Source organism: Schistocerca gregaria, chromosome 1 (assembly GCF_023897955.1).
Source record: "Schistocerca gregaria isolate iqSchGreg1 chromosome 1, iqSchGreg1.2, whole genome shotgun sequence".
NCBI lineage: Eukaryota > Metazoa > Arthropoda > Insecta > Orthoptera > Acrididae > Schistocerca > Schistocerca gregaria.
In genome coordinates, this window is record NC_064920.1 from 187531284 (window position 1) to 187559207 (window position 27924).

Here is a 27924-nt window from a genome sequence, read left to right on the forward strand (position 1 = left end):
GCTGTGCACACAGCCATATATGGTCAATTACCTGACCCCACATTGACTACAATGTGTTTGTACAGAATCTTATTACACAAACTTAATGAACATAAACAGAAATACTACACTGTTTGGAAAATAGATGATAAACATGTGGTGAATATGTTAGTTTTTCTGTTCTGTAGCAACAGGCCTGCTGTTGTGAAATATACCAATATTGAAATAATGTCTCAGTTTCAAAATATTGGGGCATAATTATATTCAAATCATATACAGCTATTTGCACAATATTTAAGTGTATTATTTCTCTATTTGATTTAATAAAGCATTAATTTGTGTTTAGCATTGCATTAATTTGCAGCCAGATTGTATACTGGATAACAAAAAATTTGTGCCCTTATGTATTCTAACATGATCGCGAGATGGCAGATTGTGCTTCTGTTAGTTTTCTACTTTACTGCTCTCTGGTGGAAGGAACATAAAGCTCCGAGTCAAACTAGCTGTGGCTCCATCTCCTCCATAAGAAGCTTGTAGAAACAAATGGCCGAACCTTTTACACAGTGCTTATGATGGCAGAAGGTGCCAATTTATGTTGGCTCCAAGCTTCAGAAAACTACAGTGAGAGCGCGCGCGTGCCAGAATGCACCTATTCAAATCAGATAACAGATACTTCAAAACAATGTTTTATGTTCAATTTGCATAGATTTCTCTTTCTTCCTTTCTCATACAAGTGGTAGCACAGCACAATGGCACTACCTCAGAAGCAGCCCCTGATAGAGTTGTTAGTAAACACCAATACATTTCACTACAGACATTTCTCAAAATTTTTGAGAACGTGATGTACTCCAAAATAGTATTTCAGCTGAGCAACAATAATAGCCTTACTGAACCACAATTTGGATTTCAGTGAATGCAATTTACATGTTCACTCACCAAATGTTATGAACGTTAAATAACAATAGTGCCAGTTGAAATATTCTGCAAACTGTCTACAGCATTTGTCTCAGCGAATCACACTACTCTCCTACATAATTTGAAGTTTTATGGGATTGGTGGTATAGGCAACCAATGAATTACGTCATATCTAATCAAAAATATTCAGAAAGTTTTACTCAGTAATACAACCAATGCAATTAGGGGACGTAACTCACGGGGGAGAATTCATATACGGGGTTCCCAAGGCTGAATCTTAAATCCATTATTGTTCCACATACATGTAAATGATCTTCTGTCTAATATACAACAAGCAGAATTATTTCTTTTTGCAGATGACACTAGTGCCATAAGCAATCCAAGCATACATAGAGCAACACAAGAAAAGGTAAACAATCTCCTCAAAAATTTTAATTATTTTTTTTTTTTTTGTGGATGGTATCATCCTCAATTTTAAAAGACGTAAGATATACAGTCCTGCACATCTAGAGGTACTACTCCAGTGTTAAGTGTAACATATGGTGAGGAAATAGTAAATAGAGTGGAAACTTCACATTCTTAGGTGTCCATAATGTTAAAAATTGAACTGGAAGATGCACATTTTGGAACTCCTAAAGCAACTTAGTTCAGCCACTTTTACAGTCAAAATCACTGCAAATCTTGGAGGGAGACAAATCAGTTAGCTGATATATTTTACATATTTTCATTTAGACCTGGGGTAACTCATCTTAACAAAAATTAATCATCATGTAGACATCTGTTAAAGGAGTAGGACTGTAATGTGTAAAATGTGATGAGCAGGAACTACTAACTCACATCTGGCTTTGTAAATAATCATGAAGGTATATTTAAAAAATAAATTGTGATATTAATATAAAAGGACTTATTTCACATCATTACAATTTATCAAACAAATGATCCATGGAACATGAAACTAAATAACTAACATGAACTGGAATAATGTATACAATGCTCATGGCATGAAAGAAAAAGAAAAAAAAATCATTAATGCAGTCCTCTTATTTGATTACTGGTTTCCCCCAATACTAACCCAAATTACATCAAAGTCTACAAACAAGCCACAGATTGCTCACGGAAAAAAGGTATCTCGCGAAATGAAAAGGAAACAGTAAGTCAGGAAACAGTAACTTGTAAGTCAAACATCTCTGATGTTGATGTTATAGATCATTGCAAGATACATTGCAACATTGCAAAATACATTGCAACATTGCAAAATATTGAAGACAGTAATAATGACATCAAAAGCAAATACATTACAAGAAAACAATCACTTCAGATAGGAAAGACAATATGGGATAGAGTGTAGAAAAAGATTGGTAGAACCAAACATTTCACAACTATTACTGAAAAAATGTGGCTATCTTGTTCAGTCAATGCTGGCACAGAATGTCTCAGTCCAGTCACTACAAGTAACTTCAGCAACATGACTACGATCCTCCTTACAGTGGTAGAAGTCCACCATAAAATCTTTAACATCAAAATATTCAAATGGTTATAGTAAAACATCAACAATGTTAAAGAGAGTGCTTCTAGGTTTAGTAACATTAAGTTACCTGTGTAATGAGTAATTTATCAGCGCAACATTTCCTGAATGGCAGAAGTATGCTGAAGTTAAGCCTTTGTTTAAGAAAGGAGATAAAGAAATACTTCTGTCCAATTTAATTCTTTCTACCAAAGACAATCCCTATAAATTACATTCACATAAACCTGTGTACAAGGATTAATTCTATTCAGTCTTACTGGTAACAGTGCATAAACAAAAGATTTCACATGAGGCAACAGAAAAATACTCACTCATGATCCTTAATCCCTTTAGGTGGCAGAAACCTTGTAAAACTCATTCTTTGGCAAATGTCATGATAATCTTGATTTCTTCTTTCATATTCCTCAACATGAGCTGCTAAGTGGGAATTCACAAAACAAATTGATGTACTGTGGAAGTCTAGTCGAACACCCACGCCACCTTTGTTTCCCTGAAAGAAAACACCACTATACAGCAGAAGTAACATGCAACCTTATAGCCATCTACTCTGCAAGAGCAAAAAATTATGGAAGACTGGGGTTTAACATCCGATCAACAAGATTAGACACTGAACACAATTGCTGGACACAAATTAGGACTACTACTATCCCAAACACGAGTTCCTCCATTAGTGCAATATAAGCTAGAAAAAGTTGTCATTTATTGTCTCAAAACTATCAAAAATACACCTTAAAAATGAGAGAATTTCATATGTCTTTCTCTGAAGTAGCAGGATGTACATACATTAGAATGGTCCTGGGTAAAATTTCAAAAGTTCAGTTCATTTGCTTCCTTCATGAATGTCCAAAAACTAGAAGCGCTGAAGAGGTTTCCTTGTAGCATTGATATACGTGAGTACAACTTTAAATACAGCAAGCTCCAATCCTTCCGTCCGCTCTTTCTGCACTTCTACTAATAACTGTAAGTTTATGATTTTTTAACTTCCACCTAAAGCTAGTCAAACACAATGTGTATATGTAGAGTGCCTAATCTTAATATTATATTTGGACCGTATATTGGGTAATTATCATTCAGGTGCTAATTGTCAATATGCTGATTACAATAGTAAATTTAGACTTGCTGAAAACCAGGTTATTGGAAAATAATGGATTGAAAAATTTTACTGAGCATGTAAGGAGGAATTTCAATTGAGACAATCCGTCAGTTTAAGAGACTTTCAAAGATACCATTATACTGAAATGCAAGCTTTACAGCAACATACTTTTATTTTTCTGAAACTAATTAACTTGTCAAACAATGGAAACTTGAGGTTGGATGGTAAAAACAGCATTTTGAGCTTTCGGTCAAAGCCTTCTTCATAAAAGAAAGGAAACCACTATCTCCAGCTTCTTTCTTTTCTAAAGAAGGCTTTGGCCAAAAGCTCAATGTGCTAGTTTTTCGTTGTGTCTGCCTGCAACTTAACGTGTCATTTTTTATGGTGCATAACAACCTATCGTATTCATAATTTTTAGCTAAATCATCATATAATTAGTACTGAAGTTCACATTCACCTAAAACTACTGTAGCCTTTTGTGCCTTAATAAATATTTAATTCCAAAGTTTAACACTATACTTTTGTTGTCCGAAATTTCTGGCCATATGACACCTTTCATTAACTAATTAAGAATCTGCATATTTTATCGTAATTTAAAATATGAAAATTGCACTCAAACAGATAACTCTCAGTACAGGCAAATAAAATAGCTCTGTGACTTTCTGTATTTTATTAACTCATCTACATATTCTGTAAAGTTCTTTTTGAAACAATATTATTAAAAGGATAGTTGCTACTCACCATATAGCAGAGATGCTGAGTCACAGATAGGCCCAACAAAAAGACTGTTACAAAATGAGATTTCCGAAAACACTTTTGTCGAGGTAGTGGGAGGATGTACAGGATAGGTTTTGCATCTTTGTCTATTATAGTGATATGAGCCATGAGGCAAGGAGTTGGGAGCAGGGGTTGTGTACGGATGGCTGAGGATATTTTGTAGGTTCAGTGGGCAGCAGAATACTACTGCAGGAGGGGTGGGAAGGATAGTGGGTAGGACATTTACCATTTCAGAGCTCGACAAGAGATAGTCGAAACCCTGACAAAGAATGTAATTCAGTAGCTCCAGTCCTCGGTACCACTGAGTCACAAGAAGGGAATGCTCCTCTGTGGCCGGGCAGTGGGACTTTGGGAAATGGTTGATGACTGTAAAGATAAACGCACGAGAAATATCGTGATTTTGTACAAGGTTAGGAGAGTAATTACAGTCTGCAAAGGCCTCAGTGAAACCCTCAGCATATTTCAAGAGGGACTGCTTGCCACTGCATATGCAGTGGCTAGGCTGTGTGGAAGGGACTTCTTGGTATTGAATGGGTGGCAGCTGTCAAAATGGAGATATTGCTGGTGGTTGGTAGGTTTTACATGGACAGAGGTACCGATGAAGACATCTTTGAGGTGGAAGTCGACATTGAGGAAGGTGGCTTGTTGGATTGAGGAGGACCAGTTCACAAAGATGTCATCATCCACTCCCAAAGTCATTTGAGCAGGACTTCTTAAAGACCTTCCTCCTCCTCCCGGTCCTTACAAAGGAAACACGTTTTTGCCACCAACAATTTTTTCCCAAAAGTAAGTTCATATAAACAGGCTGACCGTGCTGCTCTGAAATAAAATGGGAAAAATCTAGTGTTCACAAAAACCAATTTTCAATCTTGCAGGGAGGCTTGAATGGACTACGAGTGTCCTCTGCTGCTGCTATATAGGGTGGCTGACGGCAGCTGCTCCACCCACTTGCACTCGGAGCCATTTTGTCATGTGACACTATGCAAATATTGCCTAGTCATAGAACACTATAGTTGGTGCTCAGTAGAGTGAAACTCTTCCTTATTGGCAATAAAGAGCTGGACTATTATCTTGCTGCAATATTTGTAATGTGACTTCGTTCATACAAATACCAGTTAAGTAAATTTTCTGTTTATTGTGTTAACTTGATTGCTAAACTTTTCTGCTCCTGTCCAACTTTCCCATGACAGCAGTTGCTACACCACTCTGTAGCTCATCTCTCCTAACTGTTGTGTACAAAGTTGTACAAAACAACTTCTTCAATAGACAGTATTATTGACAGTGTTTGTCCCTCTAGGGCAAACTTATGATAATGTTGCTTGTTACATGGCTTTCATTATCTTTCACACTTCTCATCACAAAATGGTATTACAATGGCAACTCAGCTCAAACTTTCCCTCACTCCCAATCTGGCATTGACAGACTCCTTGACAAGTTTCAGAAAGCTGTGGTAGCTTAACTGAAAGAGATTCAGTTTCATGGTTTCCAGCATTAATCACAAGGAACATCAAGGAAACTATTCTAATGGAAATACACTGTGAGTGAACATAAAAATCTGAACAGTGTCATGGGAAAATCTCATGTTTTAAAGGGACCTTCATGTGTCACAGATTGCATAAACTGATGTAACGGAGAGTGCTAGATGACGAACTGTAAAATATGTGTAACAGTTATACTATACATATTATTACTTCATTGAAAGACATTTTAGTGCAGAGGTGAAAGTCTGCAAATGAAATACAAACCATTTTGCCCATTATTCCTGTTCCTACAGTTTCTGTGGCAACACCTCTAACATATGCCACATGTTGCTCTTGAACAAATATCAGTAACATCATCCCAACAAGCCTCACAAGTGCAATTTTACGATACCGAGCTTTGGGGTGAAGACTGTTCATAACAGCAGATCTGAAATGAAAAAAGGAAAAAGAAATTCAGCACAGACAACAAAACTATAATTTTACAACTGTTGCGAGATTCATCACTTTGATATGTCATTATTCACTAAAAACTGCTTTGCTACTGCACTATTTTCATATTATTCCAGCTGCTAACCACTTGACAATCAGAAAAGGAAATCTGCATCACAAAATATAACTGCACTTCCCTGTGAGGTTAAAAGATAGCTAGTAAAAGAAATGTGCCAGCTTTGGTTCGACATACCATCACTGACATCTTTATAAGATGAATACAAGAAGTGGGACAGGGGAGGGCAAGAGGCTGAGGGGTAGGGAGTGGGTTGCAGGAGAGTGGAGTAGTATACGCACACTGGGACCGTAACAGCATCCTTGATTTATAGAATAAGCAAGTTTCAGACCACATTTATGTATTACAATTCTCATTTAGTGTGCTTTCTCAGAATTCTTCTAGGTAACTGACAAAAGGTTTCCTTCAAAACATATCTGCCATTGTACATGAGAAGTAATTTTAAGGGCTCAAAGTTCACAGAACAAGACTATCTGGATGCATACTACTTTTCGGAATTTTTAACTGAAATGATCCCCTTCTATAAAATGTTTATTTCAGATGCTGTAACATGAAAAGTTTCCACAACAACTAGGAGTCCTACGCCACACTTGCCTGCAACAAGTCCATCAGAACAGTATACTGAATTTCATTAATAGAATTTCAGCTCTTGACTACTGCCTGCCTTGAATTAAAAAGGGCTCTCTCTCTTCTTGGTGCAAGATATTTTAATCTCACATGTTACCTTCTCTTGTCTTTGCTTTTATCCAATTTTACACATTTAAGGTGGAAAACAAGGCTAAGTCCTGTACAGATTTGCTTAAGAAAAAGTTACAATTTTACACCTACACTGTTGGCTTTACACAAGTCTTCCCAGCATCTTCCTATAACTTTCCTTTAAACACTCTTAATCATTATGGTTCTATGACAGTACTTTTCTTCAGTTATCTGAATCCAAATAACTAGGATGGTCAAATCATCAACTATCATTGTTACATCACTGAACGTAGTTGGCTCTAGGAACAAACAACCAATAGCTATTACACTATTTCCTTTGATTCTCGTTAGGAACTTTCCAGTAGCAAATAATCCAAATTTGGATATCAAACTCCTTTATCAGAATTACTGACAGAAAATCAACACTAAAGTCTCTGCAAAAAGTATGATTTTCCCAAGTTTGTGCTACTAGCTCATGAATTTCCTCATATTGTATTACAACAGCAGTTCAGTGTCTTACCACTGCACCAATTAACTTAGTTTACTGCGAGTGATTTACTTTTGTATCACTGCCAGTACACACTTTTCTCATGCTGAACGTCCTCTCTCATCTTTGTTTGCTAGCATAAACCCAAACAATATTATTAGCTTTACACTGCCTATGAACAAATAAATTATTTGAAAGGAACTTTTTGTTCAATTCTTATTAAGTGCAATTCTTCAAAGAAGTAAAAGTCAACCATATAAATTATTTGAAAGCTTTGTCTAAGGAATGGAGTGTTAATTTTACACCACCATATTTTAGAATCATTCTGAAGTTTTGTTTAAATTATAAGAATTAGATTTTGAAATACTTTGAGTCTCCAGGGGAATTATGATGCTTTTATCTTCAAAATGTCTACCAAAAAAATACACTTTCAGAGATTGAACCATGCTCTTTCCTTCTCACCAATCTTTCTTTAATAGGTTTCGACAGTACAAGCAAACACATTAACCTTGTGTCATTTTTATCTTCTATAGAGTTTCCATCTATTCATGCCACACAAAAAAATCTTACAAGGAGTGAGGGAGCTTGCTACTAGATATTCTGCAAAATCAAGCAAATAATAAAGGGCAGATGGCACCTAAAATAAACTAATAAAGCTATTTATGAAATTCCTTGGAGCATATCTGAGTAACAAGCCAAAACTGTCAACAAACAAACGCTAATAAACTTCGGTTACACATTATGCACTCAGAAGTATCTCTCAGTGTATTGACTAAGTTCAGTTTCAGGCTTATTTAGCATACTTCCACTCTCCATTGTCTTATGTCATTACCCTCTGTTGTAATGCAGATGAAGATTACAAAGTACTCTGTCAGCAGAGTTGGTAATTCATAAAATAGGTATGAGTACATTTTGACAAGAACTCTTAAGAGACAGAAACTTTCAAACTTATTCCTTGATGGCACTTGTTTCTAATAATAATAATAATAATAATAATAATGATAATAATGCATTTATTGGTCCTGTTGTCTACAAAAGCATCTTTTGCATAAGACATTGGACAAGTCAAGGAATGAGTACCCTTCTGAAAGTGATTTCTAGGCATACTTATTTAAGGTTACAATAAAACACTATAAGCAATAAGAATTTACATAGCATACTTCAAAATTTAAATATTCTTCAATGGAATAGAAGCAGTGATGCTGTAAATATGACTTAGAGATTTTCCAAAGCTTTTGACCTCAAGCATAATGTTATTAAGTTTGTTATAAATTTTAACTCCCATGTGGAAAGTACCTTCAGGCACAAAGATGTGTTAATTTGGAGTATATTTAATTTTTTTTCTGGTAAAATGATCTACATCTATACTTTGCAAGCCACCATTAGGTGCATGGCAGATAGTACATCCCATTGTACCAGTTACTAGGATTTCTTCCAGTCCATTCACACATGGAACGTGGGAAGAAAGATTGGATGAATGCCTGCGTACATGCAGTAATTAATCTTATTCTCGCTATCCCTGTGTGAGCGATACATTGGGGTTGGTTGTATATCCATAATAATTTAAAGCCTGACCTTGAAACTTTGTTAACTGACTCTCTCGGGAGAGTTTACGTCTGTCTTCAAGAGTCTGCATTTTCAGTTCCTTCAGTATCTTTGTGACACTCTCCCATGGATTAACCAAACATGTAATCATTCGTACTGCCCTTCTCTGTATACATTCAACATCCCTTGTTACTCCTATCTCGTACAGGACCCACGTACTAGAAGAATATTCTAGGATGGGCCACACGAGTGATTTGTAAGCAATCTCTTTTGTAGACTGATTGCACTTCCTCTGTATTCTATCAATAAACTGAAGTCTACCATCTGCTTCACCCATGACTGAATCTATGTGATCATTCCATTTCATATCCCAACAGTGTTACGCCCAGGTATTTGTAAGAGCTGGTCGAATCCAACAGCGACTCATTTATGTTATAGGATACCATGGTTTTTTTTTTTTTTTTGGGTGAAGTGCAAAGTTTTATATTTATGAACATTTAGAGCAAGTTTCCCATTTCATACCATGTCAAAATCTTATCAAGATGTGACTGAATATTTATGCAGCTCCTCTCAGTTAGTACATTATAGATAACTGTATCATCTGCAAAAGCCTGATTTTATTATGAATACTGTCTGCAAGGTCCGTAATATACAACATGTCCAGCAAGGGTCCCAATATACTTCCCTGGGCCACACCCAAAGTTACTTCCCCAAGAGAACATGTTGCGTCCTCCCTGCCAAAATGTCCTCAATCCAGTCACAAATTCACTTGATACCCCATATGACTGTATTTTTGACAATAAGCGTAGATGAGGTACTGAGTCAAACGATTTTCAGAAATCAAGAAAGACTGCATCTACCTGGCTGCCTTTATCCAAAGCTTTCAGTATGTCGTTTTCGAAAACCATGCTCGTTGGCATTGAGGTGGTCTTTCTCTTGAAGATACCTTCTTATGTTTGAGTTCATAATATGTTCTAGGATTCTACAACAAAAGTATGGAAGGTAGTTTTGTGGATAACTTCTATCATTCTTGTAGATTGTTGTAACCTGTGCCTTCTTCCAAGAACTGGGCACATTTTTGTTCGAGGTATCTATGATATATTATAGAAGGAAAGGGGCCAACTCAGCTGTGAATTCACTATAGAATATGACAGGCATTCCATCGCAGGTTGATCATGTACACCACAGTATTTTTGGTGTCTCCATTCCTTACCTATTACTTTATCTTAATGAATATACAAGTTTCCATAATGTGTACAAATGGTAATAGAATAACACCAAATGTCTTAAACAGAGGTTCGCATGAGCCTCTAAGTATGCATCCAAACATGAAGCTAATGGCCTTTTTTTGTAGTTTAGCTGTTTTTTAGAATTTCCCCAGAACATGACTTCATATCTAATACGAGAATGGAAGTAGGCATAGTACGCATTCATTGCTATTTTCTGGTATTCAATATTCCATTTAACATTGCTCTGCAGCCAAACTCCTAATTATTTTCTTTCAGTACTGCTACTAACTAGTTCATCATTGATAAATACCAAGGGATAAACATGTCCTCCTCTGGGGCATTGTGGAATTTTAGAGCAATTTTTTTTTTCCTAATTAAAAGTTGATTATTCTGTGCTCAGCTGCTTTGTTGTTTGGTGACAGTGTTTACTGATTGCTGTAATTGTTCTTTACAGTCTTCTTTCAGTAGAATTGTGGTATCGTCCGAAAATATGATTGTTTTATGTGAATCCACATTGAAGTTGAGATCATTTATATACAGTAGGGGTCCCATTACTGATCCATGGGTTATACCATATTTAATTCGTTCAAATGTCTGATAAGTGTCCGTATACTAGTTTTAGATAGATATTTGTGTATTTGAAGCACAATGCTGCTTCAAATTGCTCAGGAAGGAACTGATCCAGCTATTGGACAGACATCAAATACAATATTTTTCAAGCTTTGACAGCATAATCCTATGGTCCACCATATCAAAAGCTTTTGACAGGTTAATAAATACTCTTATCGATTCGTTCTTCTCATCCATGAGGCTTAATATGGAATAATAATAATAATAATAATAATAATAATAATAATAATAATAATAATAATTATGTTCTGCCAGTCATAAAAGGCAACGAAAAGAACAAACCACTAATAGGGCTACCCCTTTTAGTGTGATTAGTTGGTTCAGGACAGAACTAATGAAGCCTCGGACAAGCACTGTCATAGTCGGGGACGGCACTTGAACCCTATGCCCATCCACAATGGTAACGACACTGCTAGCCACACGGAAAATGATTTAAATCCAAAAAGAGGTGTTTTGCAGGATATGCTTCCTGCAACCACCCTACAAGAAAAACAGACAGAGGATGAGATGGTCAAATGAAGTTAACTGACACCTCACGTTCTGTTATTACCAAGCAACAAACTTGGCAACCAACACAACTGGATAGAGATCACAAGTATACACAACATTTATAACCAAATACCCAGAATTAAAATTTGTAACAGAACAACTAGCTGATCAGATCCGTGTAATAATAAAAAATAACAGGATACCCCAGTCAGAAATAGAAAACATCAAACAACAAGTACAAACAAATACTGGAACAAAATAATAACAACAATAACAAAAATAACATATGGCTGAACAGCCTGTATTTTTCAGAATTAAATAAAAGCTGGAATAATAATATCCATGTGGATTGCCACCTTGTTTACGGTTCAGAGTATAATTCTGCATTCTGATTTCATCTTGCACAAAGTTTAACAAAATTAAGAATTCCTACGCATTCAAAAGAATGTAAATCTATATACTTTATTAGCAGTTTCTTCTAAAGGTTATCCAATCAGTTATATGACTGCTTAATGATTACTGTTGGGCACATGAACAGTAGCCATAAAATCATTGTGAATTGGTTTCTTGCTTAGAAGTAACAGGTACCTGTTATTCCATGATAAATGGAACTGTGGTCATGTAAATACTAAGTGAGAAATAGAAGACAAATGGAATCCATCTAATATAACAAAGGAAGCAGCTATTTGTCCCCCTCACAGTAATAGCATTCTTTTAAAATTGTACGTTGAACTTAGTTTGAGCAAGCACAAGTAGTTTAGAGTAGTCTGATAGTAGTTTCAAAACACTACTCCACTTTGTTAATGAATGAAGACTGACTAGACTCTACTATTTTGTCCACATACTCAGCAATATACATCACAGTTCAGTGGCAAACACACACCAAATGAAGGTTTATCTTTTTTCCCAGCTGTTCATGCAATTTACTTGATGATTCAAAAATACAATGGTTTCCATGTCAACATCTAGTAATATATCAAAAATTATTTTTTCTACAATCTAAAGATAATGTAATAAACTGCATTATGTCACACTCATTTATTGCATTTCCCACCATATGAGAATCAAGAGGAATATAAAAAATGTAAAAATAATGAGGATATTAGTAAGGACTCAACCAAAAACAACAAACTTACAGCCATTCTTCTTCTCTTGGTGTATCATTGAACAAAAACGCTTCTTTGCTCAAGTCAAGCTCCTGAAATCCAATTGCGTATATATCAGGTGGTTCAGGGTCATGGGCAAGCCATTCTGTAAGCGGCACAGTTGGCGGCTGTCCATTGACATTCCAAGTGCCAATGAAAACCCTAGAGAGGGAAATCTGCATAATGATTGACATTTCAGAATTTATAAGCAGTGTAATAAAATAATTTTTTGCACTTTAAATGTTTATTTGTCCCAAAATAATTAGAAAAAAGCTATAAAAAGTCATTGTAAAGCAAGATGTTCAATACAGAAGAGCTTACAGCCTCTAGTTCAAATATTCACTGCTCTCTCTCTCTCTCTCTCTCTCTCTCTCTCTCTCTCTCTCTCTCTCTCGCACGCACGCACGCACGCACGCACGCACGCACGCACACGCACACACACACACACACACACACACACACACACACACACTTTACAGCAACTTCACAAAAATCACAAACACTAATTTTCTCTTAAAATACCATCTGTGCTTCCCCAATTGTTTTAGCAATATTCAATCCAATTAAACTTTGTTTACTTGCTATTACATATAACTGAAATTATTTCAACATGAAAAAATAATAAAGTGTGTACTTACTTCAGAACTTGAGTGTATGTATAATGACGTTCTTTCATTGCCATCTGATATCTAATAACACTTTCCCTTGCTGCTATAGGCGTGGTCCCTTTAGCAATGCTTTGACGTGGTAATGTAATATCCGGGCTTTCAAGCTCCAGCAGCTTAATTAAAAAAGGCAATTAGCTAATTACACAGCTGGCACTTAAAAGCTACTGTGCATTGCACATAGCATGAGTGTGGTGTAGCATAAAGTAACAGTCTCAGCTTACTAAAAAGCTGATGCTCTAAAATTATTCTAATATGGTCAACCTAATTTAAGAAACAGCCTTTTTCTTTATATATATGGAATAGGAAGAATATAAAAACTTTTATGCAAATTATAAATTTAGTGTAGCCAACAATTAATGTACTAAACAAAGTCTCTGAACAGCATACCAGAGCTACAAAAGTTCTGCACTAGCACTGTAAGGTAAGTTAACATTTACATAAAAACAAGTATTACTAAAAAACTTACATATGTCAATCTGTTTTACTGCTGCTACTAGTCTTCCAACTGAACCAGATTCAATAAGTAATAATATGTGAAAGTAAATGAAGACCATGTCAAATATTCTCACAGGCAATGTTTTCTTGTCACATAAGGAGATCATTAAGAACTCTTAACAGTGGCATCAGAAATGGCGAAGTCATGGTATCAAATGATTTTTATAGCATAGTTTGTGTTGTCAATCTCTACAGACCTATAAATCATTTGAGAAAGTCTGGACTCATCATGATCCTAAGTACCACAGTATATCCCCCCCTGTCAAACCTCTGAATAGCCTCTTATCACAAACTACAAACCCAGAGAATCTTGCAAAGCAGATCTCTTCCCCAAACACCTAAATCTTTCAACAGTTCAGTCCTCCCCACTGAGCTCATCTTCAAGCCAACAGCAACAGTAAATCACATGGACTAGTCAAAGATCTACAGCCTATAGTGAACACACACCTTTACACCTTTACCACCCACTTTAGAACAAAGTAAGTCAGATATTCATGCCAAAAAATCTCAATGCTTGCCAGCAGGTCAAATATGCAGAATGCCACAGCAAATATTACAAATTTTTCAAGAGAGTAAAAATTTGAAAACTAACATTACTCTTAGAGTACCCTTTTGGATTTTATCATTTGACACAATGGTGGTGATATTTTCTAACAGATACTGTACTACCTCACGCATTTATCCTGGTCTACTTTTTCCTTTTTCGGTTATATCTTTGGTGATAAAAACAATTTCTATAATGCACAATTACCTTTGCAGTTTTAAAATGACTCATTAATTAAAATGACTCATTAATTAAAATTTGGTTTTCTGCTGGGCACTGAATGCTAGCTCATGCAGCTAAATCTGTAACTTGCGTCCAATTCAATCACTTGATAGTTTGCCCTGACTTGATCCAAAAAAATTCCATTCTGCACTTACATTAAAATCCTTTTGATGATAACAATTGAGGAAATTCTCAAATTTTTTGTATTGGACAGCAGAACCGTCATTAGAATAGTGAGAATAATGATTATGTTTCATTTCTATGATGTCGCATTTAAGCAACTTTACTACTGAAACAAAAACTGCACTATATCTGTATCATGTTTTAGGCATGCAGTAATAATGCAGTAGCTAATAGTAATTTTTCATTTTCATTATCTTTGTAATAAATGAGAAATGGGTAAACTGACATTTAACTGTTTTCTCAGTGAGAGCCATCAACTGCATCTTTAACAACAAAGGCATGATTTCAAGCTAAATTCATTAATAAAATCAACTCACTAAGTGAGAAATCATCTAAAACACTTTGAAAGCTTACTTCGAGTCTTAGCGATGCTGAGTACAAAAGCCAAATTTTTTTATTTCTAGTTCTGCAATTAATTCTTGCAATGTCAGTTGCCTCTTCATCGCTGTGAATCCACCATTAGATTATATTTTAAGATCATTATTTTCAAGTTCAAATGTATCTTCCAGAATTTTTTTGATATAGCCTTTGTTCCTGGACTTCCCGGTTCCAATCTACACACAATTTTGTTAAGCAGCACTTTATAACATTTTCTAGTGGGCTGCATGCCACTACTAGTTTCCCATTCTGGTGTGTTGTGCAAAAACTGAGTATGAATCTGTTAATTTACAGTCAAGTGCTACATCACTTTTGACATACTTCACAAAATTCAGATCAATTTCTGTTTCAATAAGCAATCACTGTTTCTTTGCTACTGAAGAATTTGGAAGTGTTGGGCTTCTGAACTTTTTCTCTATATAGTTGAATGGAAACAGTCTTCCTTGCCACAAAAAATTTAATTAAATTCTTCATCTTCAACTACTTCAATGATAATTACACTTAAGTTTCAGGAAACTTTCTCACACTTATATTTTGGATGTCCCACTATTCCAAGGACGGCAAACCAATGGCACGCACGTCACTAGTGGCAAATGATCAAATAGTTTGGGCACAATGTTAAATGAGGAATTTAGGTAGGCCTATCTAACTGAAATAATTCATTTGTTTGTTTGCATTTGAAGTCCCAGCAACAGTGTTCATCGTGAATGGACTATCGATACCAAGGCATCATCAAAGATTTAGATGACAGATTTTCACTCACGCTCACTCACTGTGAGCCATTGTGTACTCAAATGCTTTAGTAATGATACGCCATTGTTCAATGTTAGATTGCAGCTGTTCCAACAACCATGACTAATGACTTCTACTGACAAGTACCACACTGCCAAACAGTTTCACTGAAACACATGTTCACATGCTTGTTTTTCATTGTTACACATGTAAGTTGTGTGCTGCAAACAGCACTATTTTTGAGCTTTTGAGTATTATTCAATAACATTAGCTAGGCAAAAAAGTGCAAGGTATGTGTGATAGAGAATTTCAGACTTGGTGGACAGGGAAACATAGGTAAGATTAACAAAGGCAATAAAGCAGTGTGTGTTATATTCCTGGACTGTGGTATGTAGATCATCTGTAAAACAGCACTGTGAAACAAATCACATATGTCTCTGTCAAAAAAGTGAACCAGAGCAATAGGAATGCATTGTATGTTCTATTAAAACAGGAATAAACAGACAGCATCTATGATTAGGTATTTTAACAAGGACTGTCGTACCAGTGCTGCCAAGAAAAAGAAAAAAAGAATGAAAGGCATCAAGTCCTTTCCTTATATTTCACTGTATCTCTATGAAAATACAGAAGTAACTAAATCTGCTTGTTTAACTATGTTTTCTCCATATTCCACTGTAAATGACATCAAAGAAAAACTGACCATGATAATATCATTGTTAGCAACTACTAAGCCAGATATGTGTGTACAACTGTTGAAAATTCACTTACTGAAAAAGAAACAGATTTAAGCAAAATTGTTTTGGTAATGACAGAGTGTTCCCAATATGCTGGCCAAGAAGAGTTTTATTACTTTATTCCAAGCAAACAATGGACATTCTATTCTTGAAATCCACTGCATCACACATGAAGTCTTGTGTGCAAGAGTGGTTCTGCTTTCCTTGACAATATAATGGCCGTAGTTATTTTGAATGTGTCATTAGATATGGTAGACGTCCAAATGGTGTTTCTCTAATACTGGAACTGCAGAAATATATATAATCTTGTTGCCCACTATTTTGGAAATGTCAACTCCTAACTGTTCCCTCCATACACGTTTATGATGAAATAATCTTCCCACACAACAGAAAAAAATTGAGGTAAATAATTTTAACCACACATACAACATGGGAAATAAAAGTAATATTATGCTACCTGCACAACAACTGAAATTATATGTACGGACTCCACAGGAAATGAGGATGACAATACGTTAAGTTCATGGGCAAAAACATATTCAATATGAAGCCAGAGATTCTACAAACAAAGTTAATCAGGTTCTGTGGGAGAAATGCTGTTATTCAATAGAAGAATTCATAGAGGATGAAATTATAATCTAAGCAAAGGGAAATTAAGTGTTAAATTTTTTATTGTCTGTATATACAACAAATTGTATTATTATTCTGAAGCTGTTTGTTAACATCAGCTGTTATATGTTTATGGTGAAGTTTCACCACAATTTTGATGTGTTTCATGTACCTGTGTCAATGATTTAGATTATGTCTGTTATGAGACTAATAAACTATAATTCACAAAAACAATAAACCTTATGTTGTCGCAAGCTAATAAAAAACGATGGTGATGTCAACTCTGTGTACCCTGACCCAATGATGTACAACATTGTTCACTGGTTGGCCACAGCAACAAACTCAAAGATTTGTGGATTTTTTAGAAGAAATCGGCGTGCTTTTTCCAAATGAGAGAAAACTGTACAATATTCACAGCTGATGGATGTTATGTGGCTTACAAAACTGACGTTTCGTTACGCACATGCCACCATTTCAATGATTTGAACATAAATCTTCAAGGCACAAACAAAACTGTTACTGTTATGAGAAATCTTATTCACACTTTTGAGGATGATATTGCCAGTTTCCAATAGCGATATTGTTCCCATAAGTACAAGTATTTCACAAATTTATAAGCAATTCAGATTTACTCTAAAAGAAAAACTCACCAAGGAATTTTCTTTGGTAATACATACAACTTAAGAGTTTGTATCGATATTTTCTCAGTTCAAGGTATTGTTGGAAACACTAAAATTTATTATGAAGTTAGATGTGGCTTTACTGGATAAACTGAACTTTGTTAAATTTGTTCGGTTGGGAACTGAAAAAATTGAATTGCAGCTGACTGATTTCCAGTCTAGTTCAATGTGAACTCAAAAACTTATTGAAGCAACAAAAGAACTGAAAGTAAACTTACAAGAAAGACAATCACACAATATGACAAAAAAACCAACATTAAATTTATCAGAATGTAGAATTCAATTCCAGACACATGCAGCCATTTAAAGAAGCTGGCATTTGCTACCTTGACAGTATTATCCAATTACACCTGTGAGTCATTATTTCCTGAAATGAATAATATTAAGACTTGCAAAGAAAGCAGTGATCAGACAACTTGAGTTCAGCTTCCATTCTGCTAAAAGTTACGAAGCGTGCGCATATTATAAATTATATGGCATTGAATTTGCAACAGCAGTAATCACATTAATTTTTATTTTATTCAGATAAACTAAAAATGTGTATTTTATTATTACTGTTTCAATTGTCTATTGCTGGTTGCAAATCAAGAGTATTAATATGGAAATATTTAGTTTTTTTCGTTAATTGGTAGAGTTCATATTTCAGTGCACTAGCAAATCTTGAACACACGCATTCATGCACTATCACACATGCAACACATGTACAAAATAAATACAAAAGAAAGTGTAATATACAATACCCAAACTTAGTTCTACGCTTAGTTTGATGGTAAACCATTGCCTTATTAAAAATTTCTCTGGGAAAAAATGACAAATAAATGTACAAAGGTTCAACATCTCTGCACTATTTCTTTTTTCATCTTGAACTTCCTTACTTCTTACGCCATTATTTCTGACTTACTTTTTATGCCATTATTTCTGAAACACAAAGTTGTGCCACAGCCTCTTTAATTGACCAGCCCTACTGAGTTAAAAACTAAAGGTGATTTTTTTCCCTGAAAGTTTGAAATATTTAATTTTTCCTTCATTTCTGTCACCAGCAGGTTGCAATCTAAACACTTTAGGGACTTTTCACATGCTAGGTTGCTCCAATTCACTATAATCAAGTCTACAACTGCCGTAATTTTCTCGATAATTGCATCTTCAATTTGCTGCACCTTTTGGTTTACACAGCTTTTTATCTCCTTAACTAATCTATTTAAATTTCAATGACAATCGCCCAACAAGTGAGAAGTTTATACTCAAATCTTAAGAATATCTGTTTAACATGGTATTAAATGTGCAGTTTTATTTGTAGGAAACCATTTTCTGTGTTCAGGTCTGGTTTCATATCAGAGTATCATACATTTCAGCTGATAAGCCAGTTCCATAACAAAAGAATGCAGACATATTTGTAGTCTGCAATTATTCTTGATAAATGGGATACACCATCACCTTCATAAAAGATCATACCCACATAAGAGCAGTGCTTTAACATGAACACACCTTTGAGCACCTTCATTCACACAGTGTCTATTCAGCGGGTCATGTTCCTACAAAGGAAATTATTTTACAGCTTCTAGGCCTTTACTGAATATGTACAGTTGAGTGGCACACATTCAAATTTCAAGGCCTCAATTGTTCATCCTTCACCTCTATATCACAAATTCACTGCTGACAGAACTATGACAAGTTTTCAGTCACTACTACATAAAATGCAGTGTAGTAACCCGTCTTCGAATCCTAAGCGTGCTTATTACTATAAATACTTAAAAGAGCACATAAACCAACAGTGCTAGAAATAAATTTGGGATGGAAGCAAGAAACTGTTATTGTACTGACCACAAAATAAACAATACTTAAATACACAGATATAAAAACAGAAAATTTTAGCCAAACTTTTGTACACTAATTGAAATGACACCAAAATTAAAATAAAAGTTTCTTACTGACTTACATGACTCTTCAATGGTGTAAGTAATTATACGATCAGTGCTGTTAATTTTAAGATACACGATGTGGAATATAGCCGAAGTTTGGTCTTTTTTTTTTTCTTTGGGAAACTTTAGATGTTAATTTTTCCTAATGGTAGACAGACAAACCACTGACAAATGATAGTGCTTCCAGTCACTTCAACTTAATAATGTACATGAGCTAAAAAAAAAAAAAAAATACTGATTATGACTGGTGAGAGAAATACATTATCTGTGGTGACCTCGTCACACGAAAGAGATCTGAATGTGTTTTACTTCTGTCGTCCTGACATCGTCACAGAGTACTGACTACTGGAGGTGCAAGCTTTCGCTAATGGCCTATTCGTTAAATTCTACATTGCACGATATATATCCAAAAGGCCAAAAAAGTAGTAAAAACCATTGTGCTTATTACTGTTTGCTAGTTGACCAGTGTCTTCAGATCATTGACTGCTAACTTCCCACTCTAGAAACTGCCCACTTTCACCATGTATATAGGCTTCCTGCTCTTCACTGTTGGTGCCATCTCCATATGACTGTTGCCACCCCCTCCCGAACTGCTCATGGCCAAAACAGTTTATCCCCGTGGCCATGCTGCACTGAACTAGCAGTGCTGCTCCCACCAACTGCTTTTGGGGCTTTGAATTCAATATAACCACAGACCTAACCAAGGCTGATTTGCAACATAGCACTATAGAGTAACATACATGGCTTGGAACTGTTAGAGAGAAAAAAAGACTGAACATAGTTCAAGCTAGAAAGAAAACTAAGTACCAACCAAACCTGGAATGCTGGTTTTCATTAAGCAACTGTCTATTGACTAACAAACAACTTTACAACAAATGTACTTTTCTACACCAAACTAGAAGATCAGTGTCAATATTATTCAGGGTTAAATGCAACATTCCACTATCTTATCAAAACAGATAAAGGCATACACTGTATCTTCTTCTTCTTCTTCTTCTTCTTCTTCATGTATCTTCCAGTGGTAGATGACAATGAGGAGCTTTGCCAATGACACTTTTTGTGTACCTTGCATCAGAATTTGTTTTTTACAAATGTGCACACTAATGTGACAACATGTAATGTTTTTCAAATCTATACAAAAACAAAAGGGACCCATTCATACACCAAAACATGAAATATATCAAAATATTTAGGTTTCCTTCTCTCTCCTTTCACATCTTTCTTTTTTATACATTCACACTAGACATTTCAGTTCAAAATGAGAAAATTATCTGAATGTGTCACCATCCCAAACTTATACTGTCTTATTTCTCGTAAGCATACTGTAAGTTTTGAGTAATTTGGAGAAAATCTGAAATTTGATGCTGATTCCTGTATCATATACAAACTGCAATAAATATGTGCCAATTCCATATTACTCTTAACTTTCAATTTTATTTACCACCCATCATAAATTAACAAGAATTATTTTTTGTTGTAACATACTGTCAATAATATTAAATTAGACAATAAAGTAACAATCCTTACAGAGGTGGCCAACGAGTCATCCTTTGTTGCAGGCTGTATTTCCTTCACATCTACTGGTTTTTCAACATTAACTAAGGCACTATAAGAATTATCTGCAGCATACTTGCGAAGCCACTGGAATTCTGGAGGTGGGCCCCTCCTTTTACTGTAGACTGAAACATAGAAATAAAAACAAAAGGGACATATTCATACATCAAAACATGAAAAATATCATAAAATATTTATGGTTTCCCTTTCTCTCCTTTCCCATCTTTCTTTTTTATACAATTACCTACTAATTAGGAGCTACACTGAGAAATCTCAATTGTTACCTTCCATTACTCTGAATAATTCTCCAACGAAGTTGCTTGTTTTCACTCCAGGCACCATTTCAAATAAGAGCTTAAGTTTATAAGACGATATGTTGACATATACATCAACACCATCTTGATGTTTACTTTCAGGGTCTGAAATAAAAACAGCAATCATAATTACATAATGTGTCAATGATGAATCACATTAACACTCAGAAAACTAACAAAACAAAAATGAAACATCACCTATTTCACACCTGAAGTCGGCATCTACTGGCAATGTTCGCTCAATAGTCAAATCAGTAAAACTTTGAGGGGGCACTCTTGAACTCAGAAAAACAAACAATGCATGATCATTCTCATTTTCAACCAGAGCTAGAACTCTAGATGTGCGCACCCATCCTTGCATTAAGCTTGCTTCGTGGACATGTTTTAGTTAAGAAACAGATATATGGAATAAATTACATAGCAGCATACAATCTATTAAGCTTTGAATTACTAACATTTTACCAACAATAAAACACTTTAGCCTGCAACACAGCTGTCTTTAACAGTAACTGAAAATGTACATCACATGATTTTTTTTCCCCTACAAATTATAGAAGTATGTACATTTTCTCCATTTGATATTATTATTGAAGCAAAACTGGCTGCAGAAACAGTCTTTAAAAAACCTTTCAACTTACCAGTTCACAGAACTCCTTGTTTTTAGAAAGTTTTGTGATGTTACTAACTTAAGGCTGTTTTGTGATGAGAAATTCTTGCAATTAACACAACAGACAAATGGGAGAGAAAAGAAGTGGTGGGTTATACAATGAGCATTTTTGTGAAGCTAAATGTGAATAAAATTAATTCAGTATTTGATTTCTTATTTGAAGCATATCTTCCACATTCACTGTAAGAGCCCACGTGTTTAACATAAGCGTTAAGTTTTTAGTATGCATGATCAGTCAGTGTTAGGAGCAGGTATATGTGATCATCACTGTTGACAACTGATAATAGGCAATTCATTTAGATGACTACAATATGACAGGGCAGACTGTTACTTGTTTGTTACTTGCTTAATAGCTCCTATTTTCATTCCGGATTTTCCATTGTTTGACTTCATTTAGACTAAGCAATGGTCCTATATTTTAGTCCAACTGTCTATTCATAAATACAATTACACTAAAGAATCCCTAGGTTATTATATCCATATACAACAAAAATGAGAGTATTTCTGTTAATTTCATTACTATGTGGAAACATTTAATATTATTGCTAAAGCATGAATGTGTCTAGCTCAGAAACTTGATGAAGTTTAGCATCAACAAGGTACCCAGGCTCCTCTTTTAGAGATCTTGCAGTAGTTACAACTACTCCAAATTACTAAAAAAGGTTACTAAAACACAAAGAAATGTGCACCTAATGTTAGATATCAATAATTCCAACAACAGTCTTAAAACTATATGGAATGTAGTGTAACAAGACACAGGACAATCAGCCATAGAACAGGATAAAATCACTGTGGAACTGAATGAAAGGGCTAGAAATAATGAGTCACAGGTAGCAAATATATGTATAACTCACATTTTATTAAATAGTAGGAACTATAGGGAGAAACAGTTGCACATAAAATAACAGTAGTATGTTTAAAAAATATCTCATAAAATTCAGTCATATGTATGCCAACAACTTCACCTGAAATTAATAAAACTATATATTCTCCCAAAAATAAAAGTTCATCTAGTTTCGATGGTGTTTCTAACACAGTATTAAAGAGTTGTTTCCACACATATGTAATGCACTATCTCAAGGCACTTTTCCAGGAAGACTGAAACATGACATTGTCAAACTCCTATTTAAGAAATGTGATATGAGAGATGTCAATAACTACTGACCTATTTCCCTTCTGACAACATTTTGCAAAATTTTGAAGGTGGTGTGTTCTAGAACTGTATCTCACCTTAGGAATAATAATATCCTCAGCAAATGACAGGTTGGATTTCAGAAGTTTTGCTCTACTGAGAATGCCATTTACATGTTCACTCACCAAACTGTACAAGCATTAATTAATAAAATGGCACCAGTTGGTATTTTCTGGAACCTATCTAAGGCATCTGAATGTTGGAATCACAGTATTCTCCTATACAAATTCACGTTCTATGGGACTGCTGGAGCAGCCAAAAAATGAATGATGTCATATCTAAACAAAAGAATGTTAAGCTGTACTTAATAATTAAACCAATACAGTCCAGTGATGTAATTCTGACAGGAGAGAATTCATGCAAGGTGCTCCCAAGGCTCAATTTTAGATTCATTATTGTCCCTCATGTGTGTAAATGAATTTCCATCTAATATATAACAAAATCTTGAATATAGCTATGTCTCAGCAACTGTATAAAATTGAAGAGGTTTAAAAAAATTAGCCAACCAGTTGCAAACCAAAGCTTTATTTAGCTTTAACAAAATTTCTTCTTCAGAAGGGGTGGGCCTGCTACACCCACAAAACCACAGGAATCTGAAATTACCCTTGACATATATAGCTCAACTGAGACTATTGATACAAAAAAGCAACACCCACAATGCCAAAAAGTGGAATCTGACATGTCACTTTATATACTAAAGACAAGATATCACAATTACTACACAATAAAACTCAAAGAAAAATTACTTACGAACAAAAGCCTTCAGCAATGTCGCCTAGGTTGGCCACACAAAGCACATGCACACACACCAAAAACAAAAAATCTACTTGAATACTCACACCCTCCCACCCATAAACCAATCCCAACCCACCCAATATCATCCTCAAAAAGCCAACCAACAAAGAAAAAAAAAAAACACATATGGAAACCAATTACACCTAAAAGCTACAACCAAATTGGTTCTAAATGCCCCTCAACTCACCCCATTAACCCCACAACCAACATCCATTCAACTCACCACCATCACCCTATACATCCTCCCTACTTCCCCCAACCCCCAAAAAAGAACACTGTCATAAAATCAATACTGCGGTAAACTACTAAATGATTATGAATACCTCTCCCCAAACCCCTATATAACAAATACGCATCACAAATTATAGTACTAACCCCTCAATATATTTCTCAGTCAGTCCCATTAGTTTTCTCCTACTATGACTGTGTAAAACTGTAAAAACAATCAGCAACCCCCCCCCCCCCCCAAACAACATCCACAAACCAAGCCGAGCCGAGAACTGCCCCTCCCTAAGTTCCTCTTACCAAACTGTGATTCACCAATTTCAACAACCTCCAGCATACCCAACTTCCCACTATATTTCAAATTCTCCGAACAAACCTCTCAGCAGAAAGAAAATTTATCCAAAATAATTCTCCATTCATACCAGTCCTATGGCCACAAAAACTTTTAGAGGACTAACAACAAAAACAGAAAGTAACCAAGACAATCACCCTTATGCCCAACCTAGATTTCTCGAACCAGGTACCATGTATTATCGAGCACCACATATTATTGCACCAACACCACCACATACACATGGCCCTGGTCCAAGCTGTCAGAACTCACAGCAACTTCACATTGCTGCCACAGCACGAGACCGAACATCTGCAGAAACTGTATGACAGATGACATATCATCGTCCATTGCTAAATGTAATGTTACACTCTTAAACTTCACTGTCATATCCAGGCCTAACAAAAAGCAATAAGAAAATTTAGGCTTCTTTCTGCACAATGAACACCAAACTAATCAGATATAACAAAAACGCCAAACACTAACTACCCCAACCCAAAACCACATTAGCACGATGACCACCAAACCTCAATTGAGCCAAATACCACACGTTCAACTCAACATGTCAACATCCACCACCAGAGAGAACCATCAAATACAACATAATACCTACAAACACAACTGACTCAAAAACTATGCGCTGTAGTGCCTTCACACAGGACAACATCATTACATCACAGGCCAGAGCAGACGGGTGGAATCAGACACTTCCATTGACCCCAAAATGCTACCTCATAAAATAATTGGCACAAATTACAATACTACTATCAACAACACATTAAAGAACAGTAGCCAACTGTTTTCACACACACTACAGTCACTATTTATGATCTTCATACACCATCTAAATTCTTGCTTAGCACTTATGTTGATGTTTAGATATTTCTTGAATGGTAATTATATAACTACTAACTTCTGTATTAATAATTCACTGACTTTATAAAGGTCTTCATGCCATAGATTTTGTGTACATTTCTCTTTATAATCTTTGTTTGCTGACACATAAAATTAAAACATTTGTAAATAAAAAAATGAGAAGTAATAAGACATTAAAAAACATTTAAATTTTATTTATACTACACGCAAATGGATCCAGAGTACAAGTAATCACAAATGTTAATATAAAAATATTTTTCTGGTTGCACAATTAAAGTAAATTACAAGTACTGTATTTAACAAAACTAGCGAACAGTTACACAGAAAAATACAGACTTGCTTGAACTACCTAGCTCATGTAATGACCAAATAACATTGCTCTGCACTCACAGATGACAATTCCTTCTACATGTGTGCTTAAACTGTCAATTTTGTTTATCAAAGAGTTCAGGTCCAACAACTAAAAATTTAATTCTCTTAACTAGTTCCACAACTCTTAGTATGCCTGTGATAAAATATGAACTGCAAGTAATAGAGTGGCATCTCCAATTGGTCAGCAGCACTACACTAAGCATAGAACTGTACTCAGAAGCTAACATCAATTGCTGGCATTCTACTGTTTCCTAGTAAATTGGTACAGTGTAGCTATTTTCCCCCTTTAAGTCACAATCTTATGACTCTCTGGACAATCTGCTAATAATCCTCTACATATTTCCCTTTGTGTTTTCTTAAGTTTGGTCATCTATATAGCAACACACTTCTTTTTCAATGAATAAAGAAGCAGGTGATAAACAGTATTGCATACAAGAAATCAGTTCAACACCCACTCAAAATTTTAGTTTTCACTGTAGTGCATATATTACTGAAGCAGCATTATCACCGTTCTATTACCAGATAATTTCTTTTTCTTTGAAATAGCTCCAATTATGTCTACGAATTTTAACTGCCTCCCCAACCCCATACATTCATGAAATATAATTTTCTTTCAACAGAAGTGAAATAACTGGCTTGACCTAACACTTCTATATAAACACAAATTCTGAAATACTAAGGAAGTACGACATGTCTATAAGTTACCTGAAATAATAAATAAAATAGAAAAAAACAAATTTCTGTCAACAGATTAGTGAAATGAATGTTTATTTTTCTTAGTTTCATCCTGGAGACAGTCACAAACAGCAAAGAAAACAGTGACTGTTCCGGTACATTTTTTGTTAGTGCCTCATGTTCGTCGTACAATAAAGGTGCGACGTGAAAAATGCTTATCACGTAACATTTGTAGTTTAAATGCTAGCATTAAAATAGCATGCTCAACCAATCCCAACGTAAAAAATAAAGTTTACCTGTTTCAATAACAAAGCATTTACTTGCAATTCAAATCTTGACGGGAGGGAAACCGTGAAAGTATACACGTCTTTGCACTGCTACCAGATACTAGGCTTCACGTCCGAGTAACTCCTCCGTCACTGCACGCTACGCTTCACATAGGGGGCGTTCCGTAAACAAGTTTCCGGCAATCACCGCCAGGCTGAAAACGAATATTTAAGGAAAAGGATACTGAAACCACATTGTCTTCGGCGCTCAGTTTGGTCTGAACAACAGTTAGCACATCCATGGCCAGTCAGTGTGTCCTTTCCAGCGCCTTTACACTTATAACGCGCTGGAATTAAGAATGCATTTTCTTCTGTCACTGGAAAAGAGGTTAAGAGTAAGAGTTTCGTTAAAAAGCATACAATATTATGAACCTACTTCCTGTCTACTCACATTTATTTACATCATTATACAATAGTTAACAATGAGCAAAATATGACAGGTAGTCAGCTTCAACTCTCAAGTTACCTTAGTTACCTCTGCTACCGATCGGAAGAAGCCTGTTGACAGCTTTGTGTCTCTTATTGATAGTTATGTGTTTAACAACAACAATTTTCAAGTTACGTAGCATTTCAGTTGACAAAAATAATACTTAAACAATCGTTACACAAAAATACTACATACAGTATTCATAATAACGCACGTAAAGTTCGCATTAAACAATTCTACCAACAGTGGAAATTCGTACTACAGAAGCCTGGCTGTATAAAATGTGGAGTAAGATAAGTAATGCTTTAAACATCGATTTTTGTAATATTGTGTGTCATTTGCAACCTTAATTATCAGCAAAGTCAGACGTTCATGAAATACAAAATATTTATTTTTCTTGAAACCAGTTGTAACTGAAGTTGCTCAAAGTAGAGAGAAGGAAATCGGGAACATTTCTACACTGAAACTCACAATGGTGAGCATAGCAGACGGTACCGGCACTCCCCATTG

At 35.3% G+C, this 27924-nt stretch overlaps 1 protein-coding gene across 2 annotated transcripts in view; it reads right to left on the reverse strand.

The window, feature by feature from the left end:
* LOC126336462 (inositol polyphosphate 5-phosphatase OCRL-like) overlaps positions 1-27667 on the reverse strand; it is an 89831-nt gene extending 62164 nt beyond the window's left edge. The window contains exons 1-9 of one of the 2 annotated variants that reach the window (XM_050000191.1): positions 27454-27667; positions 27171-27304; positions 21727-21905; positions 21499-21633; positions 21188-21339; positions 13135-13277; positions 12488-12658; positions 6035-6197; positions 2731-2909 (exon numbers count right to left, since the gene is read on the reverse strand). In XM_050000191.1, the coding sequence (XP_049856148.1) occupies positions 2731-2909; positions 6035-6197; positions 12488-12658; positions 13135-13277; positions 21188-21339; positions 21499-21633; positions 21727-21905; positions 27171-27229 (1181 nt within the window). In that variant the 5' untranslated portion in view covers positions 27230-27304; positions 27454-27667. Of the gene's footprint in view, positions 1-2730; positions 2910-6034; positions 6198-12487; positions 12659-13134; positions 13278-21187; positions 21340-21498; positions 21634-21726; positions 21906-26957; positions 27142-27170; positions 27305-27453 lie in introns of those variants that run through there. The other variant, XM_050000201.1, reaches the window with a different exon arrangement.
* Positions 27668-27924: the final 257 nt, after the last annotated feature.